The 7,051-nt window shown below is 36.3% G+C and overlaps 1 protein-coding gene across 1 annotated transcript; it reads left to right on the forward strand.

Moving 5' to 3' along the window:
* Positions 1–1,578: 1,578 nt before the first annotated feature.
* Positions 1,579–4,023, forward strand: LOC149246658 (uncharacterized). Its single transcript, XM_089442146.1, has one exon. The coding sequence runs from the start codon at positions 1,579–1,581 to the stop codon at positions 4,021–4,023; it is 2,445 nt and encodes an 814-aa protein (XP_089298272.1).
* The last annotated feature ends 3,028 nt before the right edge of the window (positions 4,024–7,051 follow it).

Here is a 7,051-nt window from a genome sequence, read left to right on the forward strand (position 1 = left end):
ATTGCAATTGGATCAAATTTCATGCCATATTGAGAATTTTAGTTTTTAGTCTAAATTTGAGATGCAACTAATATTTTTTAAAGACCTAGGGTGCACTAACCTACCATGTTCATCTTTGAGTAACTTGATTAGTAGCATAAGGGCATGGTATGAGGAAGCTTTGTCAAGTTTTTTTATGTTTAACTCCAATTTACTCTTTATGCAACTCCTATTTACTTTTTCTTTTATAGGTTAAGATGGCTATTTATAACTACATTGGGCACTTCTTCTTTTCTTTAAGTAAAAAATAGGGGTTTTGTATTAAACAATATGCATCCAAACAATATAGTAAGAAATTGCATATAAAAGAGTGAATCTCTATTTTGGAGGAATCCGCCCAATAAAAAGGATGTTTGATTCTCCTATTCTAAGTTTTTGTTTGACTTTGTGCTTTCTTTCAAGCCCTGGCCTACACTAGTAAAGATAAACATATGAGAACAATGTTGAATACAAGGGTAATATATTACTAAAATAAATTTAAATGTAGATTTATACTTTGGTATGTCATCCTCTTGATGTTTTTTCTTATCAACTATTTGTATCTTATTGATATGATCCTAATGGGGTATATTGGGGTTAAACGTATGTGATAAACCTCTTTTTATATTTACTCCATAAACCTCTTTATATTTAAAGAAAAAAGAAGTTTTATTTAGGTGAAGCCTATGGGCCAAATACCATTTTAATACCATGGACTAAATACTATGGGCCAAATACCATATTTATAAAAGAGGTATGGTAAATAAATAAAAATATAGATAAACCAGAGGTATGATAAATAAATAAAATCTTATTTACTCCGTAATCCACTTTAAGTTTTATTTAGGTGAAGCCTATGGCCAAATTATTATTAATACCATGCAAAAAAACATTATTAACCCTAATATTAATATTAATAAAAATAAAGATGGCACATGGTATTGAGAACCAATGGTATTGACCCATGGTATTCACGTGGAATGTAGTCTATTTAAAATTGGAAATTAAACCAGCATAGATCCATCTTTACAATGGATCTACTAAGCGCCCAAAGGTATCAAATATCCTGATTTGCAAACTAGCATAGAGTGAAAAATTTGATCCAATAATTTGATCCCTTTGAGGGCTTGGTAGATCCGGAGTAAAGATGGATCTATCTGGAACTACCCCAAATGAGGGAATATATGATGTTAAATGTATATGATATTACCCCGAATGACGAATGACGGAATATATGCGGTTAAATATGCACTTAAAATGCAAATATACATATAATAGGGTCAACCTAACAATAAAGGATTTACATTTGCAATATATAAATAGGTATATAGATGTGATTGGAATACAAAGGGATTTGTCTGAAATGACGGTTACCAATTTTATGACTAATTGACACGGTTGATACATTCTGAACTGTAATTTCTATCAAATCTGTGACTCGCAGCAGTGCATTTCTGTTTCTGTTGCTTAAATTATAATCGTGGGAGACTGATTGAAGGGATAATGCAAGCCCAAAGGAGCACCTCGCACCCTATACCAGAAGCTTCTGATTTGGAAAATATGTCTGACCAACATAATGTGGATACTGAATCACATATTTATCAGAGTGAGCGGCCGAATCTCATGGTTACTCCAAGTTTGCCCGATTATCAGGCTGTGGGTGAGCGACAGAATCTCATGGATGCGCCAAGTTTGCCCGATTATCAGGCTTCAGGGAGCAGCCCAAGCTCTGGTTTCAGAAACATAGGAAGCCAAACTAGTGGCAGTAGTTCTCTTGTCAATGGTTGGGCCACTGGCAGTGTAACAAAATATGATATTTCAGCTGATCAGGGATGCACTTCTGAAGATAAAATGGTTATTGGCTGGAATCCAGTTTCAAATGTGCAGTCAACTTCGAGGTTTGAAAGGCAAGTGGTGGACTCACACGTCCTTCATTCTGAAAGTGTGTCTGTGGATGCCATCAACAACCAGGTGATGGATGATCTTCTACATCTCCATTCTGATTGTAATAATTATGACTTCAGCACTAATCAGAGAGCAGTTGCAAATGAAGGGCAACCATTCATGGATTTAAGCTGCTATCCTCACCCAACTCAATTGGCTGGATCAAAATCTAAACAAGAGGACTTTGCTTCTAGCAGCAAGGCTGGCTGTATGCCAGAGAACAGCAACGGACGTGCCAATCTTCCTATGGATGGCACACGAGGACCCTGTAAAAGAAAGACAGTGGAAAGCATTTCAGGTCCATCGTCCTTAGATGGCACACGAGGACACTGTAAAAGAAAGACAGTGGAAAGCATTTCACAGTCGGATGATGGCCACCTCCGCTTTACAGCTCCTGCACGGCACACCATCGGTAGCAACTTAAATATTCCTGCTATCACTGCAACAATTCCTGGTGTTAGGCCTATAGAAGAACCAGTCATACTCTGGGCTAGAGTAGGTGATGCGGGTCCAGATTTCAGAGATTTATCTATGGTTGGGCAATCAGAAGCTCCCCAGAAAGCTGTTCGAGCAAGACACAACCCTCCACATCAACAGGAACTAAGTTCACCTCAAATATGGCCATCTGCAAATGTGGGAAGGTATATATCTGACTTGCAGCCAAATTCTTCACATTCCAGGAGACTGTTTTCATGTAAACAGTCTGCAGACACAGGTCCATCAGGTGTAGGCACTAGTGACCAACTGCGCCAGCCCAGCATGTTTCATGTGCCGTCTGGTATACAGAGGAGTTTACATTCAGTTGGATGCAATGGAAGTTGTTCTATTCATAGAATTGGCAATGCTTCCAGCTCCAATTCTGGTGCAAGGGAGCGTTCATCTTCTCAGCAAGAAGAAGCTAGTTCAAGAAACATGATGATGGGTATTGCTAGTAATAGCAGGTTTGTTGCAGGTTCGGAGAACAGAGCAACTAACCATGAATCTAGAAATTGGGTTCCAATGAACCGAAATCCAAATGGACCTGGGGATTTTGCCTCTGCAAGGGAGCGTTCAACTTCTCAACAAGAAAAAGCTAGTTCAAGAAACATGAGGATGGGTATTGCTAGTAATACCAGGTTTGTTGCAGGTTCGGAGAACAAAGCAACTAACCATGAATCTGGAAATTGGGTTCCAATGAACCGAAATCCAAATGGACCTGGGGATTTTGCTTCTGCAAGGGAGCGTTCATCTTCTAGTTCAAGAAACTTGATGATGCGTATTGCTAGTAATACCAGGTTTGTTGAAGGTTCGGAGAACAGAGCAACTAACCATGAATCTAGAAATAGGGTTCCAGTGAACCGAAATCCAAATGGACCTGAGGATATGGCTTCTTCGATGCTACACCCCCTACCAAGTATGCCTGGGGGATCACATCATATTCCTTTCACACAAGCAACTAGGAGAAGTAGAGGTTCTTCTCAAGTACAGGGCTTACCATCGTCTGTTTACAGGACTTCACAGGGTAGTCATTTTGATCCCTCTTCATCATCAGATGTGCCTGTGCCACCAGTCACTGGTTTGCAAGTCCCACAATATCTTAGATCAGCAGCAGTATTGATGGAACGCCAGGTCGATGGGTTGGTAGGTGTACCATTTGGGTCGCTGCAAGCAATTGATGCGAAAGGTGTCAATCTGACATTAGAGAATATCTTGATTTACGCTGTTGCCGACGCATATGATCAGCATAGAGAGATGCGATTAGATGTGGATACCATGACTTACGAGGAATTGTTGAATTTGGAGGAACGAATAGGTAATGTGAGCACAGGACTAAGTGAAGAGACAGTTTTTAAGTGTTTGAAGAGAAGTGCATATTACTCTGGCATGGAATCCAGTGCAGATGGAGCTTCCAAGAAGCAGCCAGAGGATGTATTTTACAGTATATGTCTGGAGGAATACAAGGACCATGAAGAACTGGGCATTCTAGACTGTGGCCACATTCACCACTCGGATTGCATCAGAAAATGGCTATTACAGAAAAATCTATGTCCCATTTGCAAGAAAACAGCTTTGAATGTGTAAAGCGTGGGAGGCATGAAAGCACAAATGGAAATACATAATTGCTTGGAGGCTAGAATATTTTTCTAAATGATGACTGTCCAATCTTTATTGCATCAAATTATTGTTTTATATGTGAATGCACAACATCAGGTTATTGTCATAATTAAATATTTGTTTGTGCAACTGTTGTTATATTTGCACAAAATTCTTACATCATTTTGGAGAGGGTTCTATCGGCCTATAAACTATTTTTTTTCAATGTTTAGAATAGTGAAGAAGGAAAACTATCACCATTAAATCTACGACTAAGTATTTAGTGTTCTGATATACCAACCAGCTTATATTCATGCTAAAGGATTCTTCCCCGTGAACTTATTTGATTTTGGTGGGACTAATAACACCCGCATATCCTCAAATCACATTCTTCTAGTTCCTTAAGGTTTCAAGCCTACCCATAACACAATTTTAGTCCATTAGTATTTGTACTCTGGCTTAAACCATTAGTAATTTCATCTTTCACATTCTTGTTGGTTGGAATTAGCGTTTGCTTGTGTCTAACCATAGTAAAGGGAAGAGACAAATTAAGTGGTCTTTCTTATGAATTACTCTACTGTCACATATTCTCAATGCTTCATCTTAGAGATGCCCTCTCTCAAGATGATAATTCCTTAGGAGTTTACTCCCCCACTAAAGGTTATTTATTTTATTATCTCTCAAGAAGAAGAAGAAAGAAATGTGCAATTAATACATCATTTTCATCCATTTGGCTTGAATGGATAATTTTTTAGATAAGGATTTCTATGAAAGCAATATTTGCAAATCAGTGAGAAAATAGACTCATTTTGTAGCTTCAAAAATAGTAAAAACCATTACTATATTAGGCATAAATTATGAAGATGAATATACAAAAGAAGATGAACAAGAAGGTAGTTTAGTATATGTTCCAAAATATCTCTTTTTAGTTGACTGCCTCCAAAGTTTGGAGATTGGATATTTAACTTTACAAAGCTACTTACTCATTTTCATGCACAGTTTCATATATTGTATTATCTTTGTTTCTATATTTTATTCAAATGAATGATCACATAATTGAGCAAGTATTTGCAAAATCCCCTCTTCTTAAAATATTGATAATAATTCGTTGTAGAGGAGAGTTGTGGGATTTGGAATCCAAGCAAATTAGAAAGAATAATGGGGACAATTATGGAAGTGAGATCCTTACATGTGGGATGTCATGTTCAGCTAGATCACTCCCATTGTTTTATTTATGTTGTTGAATGTGGTGATTGGAACTAACTATGCAACTTCTGGAATATGCCAAAACAAAAACTCCAAAAGAGACATGATCAATCAAAAGAAACCCATGTCTATAATACATACCGAGCACCTTTTGTTTAACTAAAGATAAGTTTGAGGAGCCAAGAAGAAGAAGAGAAATGGTGGATATTCTAGTTGTATTGGAAGAGAAAATAATGGTGACAATGAAAAGGGACATCAAAAGTGGAGGCCATATAATATTTCTTGGTCATTCTATGGATACAATTATTCACTATCGATTTACTTGATTTTAATATTCTTTATAAGACATGATTAATGACATATCTAGGAATATGGACTTCATTTTTCTTGCATTTCCCCTTATTTTCTTCACTATCACCTTTATATTCATCATCACCCTCATCATCATCCCATCCCTTTTCATTTTCTTTGTCATCCTTCTTATCCCCATCATGCCACATTCCTTCTTGCCCTTTCTTTCTTTCCCTGGTCATGTTTGTCCCCTTCTTAATTGTCACCATCCTTTTTATGTGGTAATATCTTCATATAATTCTTGGATAATCTACAAATTTCAATCATATTTGAGCATTGATATAACAACATTCAACATTAATGATAACATACAAGCATAGTAGAATGCAGTACAACACTTCAGATCATTTAAAAATTATTGTAATTGTCCATAGTAGTATTGAAGTTTGGGTGTAAATGGTTATGGAGACAAGGATGTTGTTTATGCTCTCTTTTCACTCTCTTTTGGGATGTAATAACCCATTTGCGTTGAGAAGTGGAAACTAATGGTATTTCTTAGTGCAAGTTTGGTGTGTTTCATGTAATAAGTTGGGAAATTCCCTATTGATTGTTGTTCTATACTATTTCATTTCGGTTATGTTACCCTTGCTATCGAATGTAGAGAATGGAACCATTATTATTCCTTCTAAAATGCGCCAAAACAACAACACCAACAAGGACCTCAAAAGAAACTCATCTTTGTTATACAAACTTAGCACCTTCATTTTCTTTAGACATCCATTCACCCTTCTTGTCTTTAATTTCTTCTTTGAATTCATATTTTTCCTTCTTATTATCATCTTCTGCTCCCTTTTCATTCTCTGCACTATTATTTGTTTTTGGATAACAAGTGAGGCCAATGTAGGTGGCAACTTAACAAAATTTATACAGCTACAAATTAATGTATTTTTTGTTGAAATATTATAACTATGGAGATTGCAACATATGAAACATATATAAATGTATAACATATCATGAAATAGTAGAGAAGTAAACTTTGTTGCAACTATTTCATTCATTGTAGTATTATGATTAAAAATTGATCCAATGCATACTTAATGCCATCTCCACCTCTACTTGGATGACTTGTTAAATGTGGTGCAAATAGATTATGAAATATTTGAACAATAATGTCGAGGCTATTAAATATAAATGACATGAAAAGGGTATTAGTTTGGCTTGTTCTACCTTATCATGGCTAGTTGATGTTTTTCTTTTCTTTTGGTTAGTAAATTTTTTATGGATGCTACAAAAGAGTTACATATATAAATAGTTAGTGCACACCCTAGTCTGTGACTTGGGAAACCACACAATCGATAGTGTAGGGAGTTCTTATTTTTCAAAATTTAGGCCTCATAATTCCCAGCAAGTGTACCAGCATGAGTATTGCCAAAACAAAAAAGTTCTAACCACCTTACATGCCTAGACTAGCAGACAAAAATAAAAGAGAACAAGAAAATAGCATGAAAATTATGTTTAT

Source organism: Pinus tabuliformis, chromosome 7 (assembly GCF_031772625.1).
Source record: "Pinus tabuliformis cultivar Carrire ecotype Pingquan chromosome 7, CPIR1, whole genome shotgun sequence".
NCBI lineage: Eukaryota > Viridiplantae > Streptophyta > Pinopsida > Pinales > Pinaceae > Pinus > Pinus tabuliformis.

What these genes read in the sequence shown, in the direction of transcription:
- LOC149246658 (XM_089442146.1), top strand. Translation starts at nt 1,579, where the DNA reads ATGTCTGACCAACATAATGTGGATACTGAATCACATATTTATCAGAGT.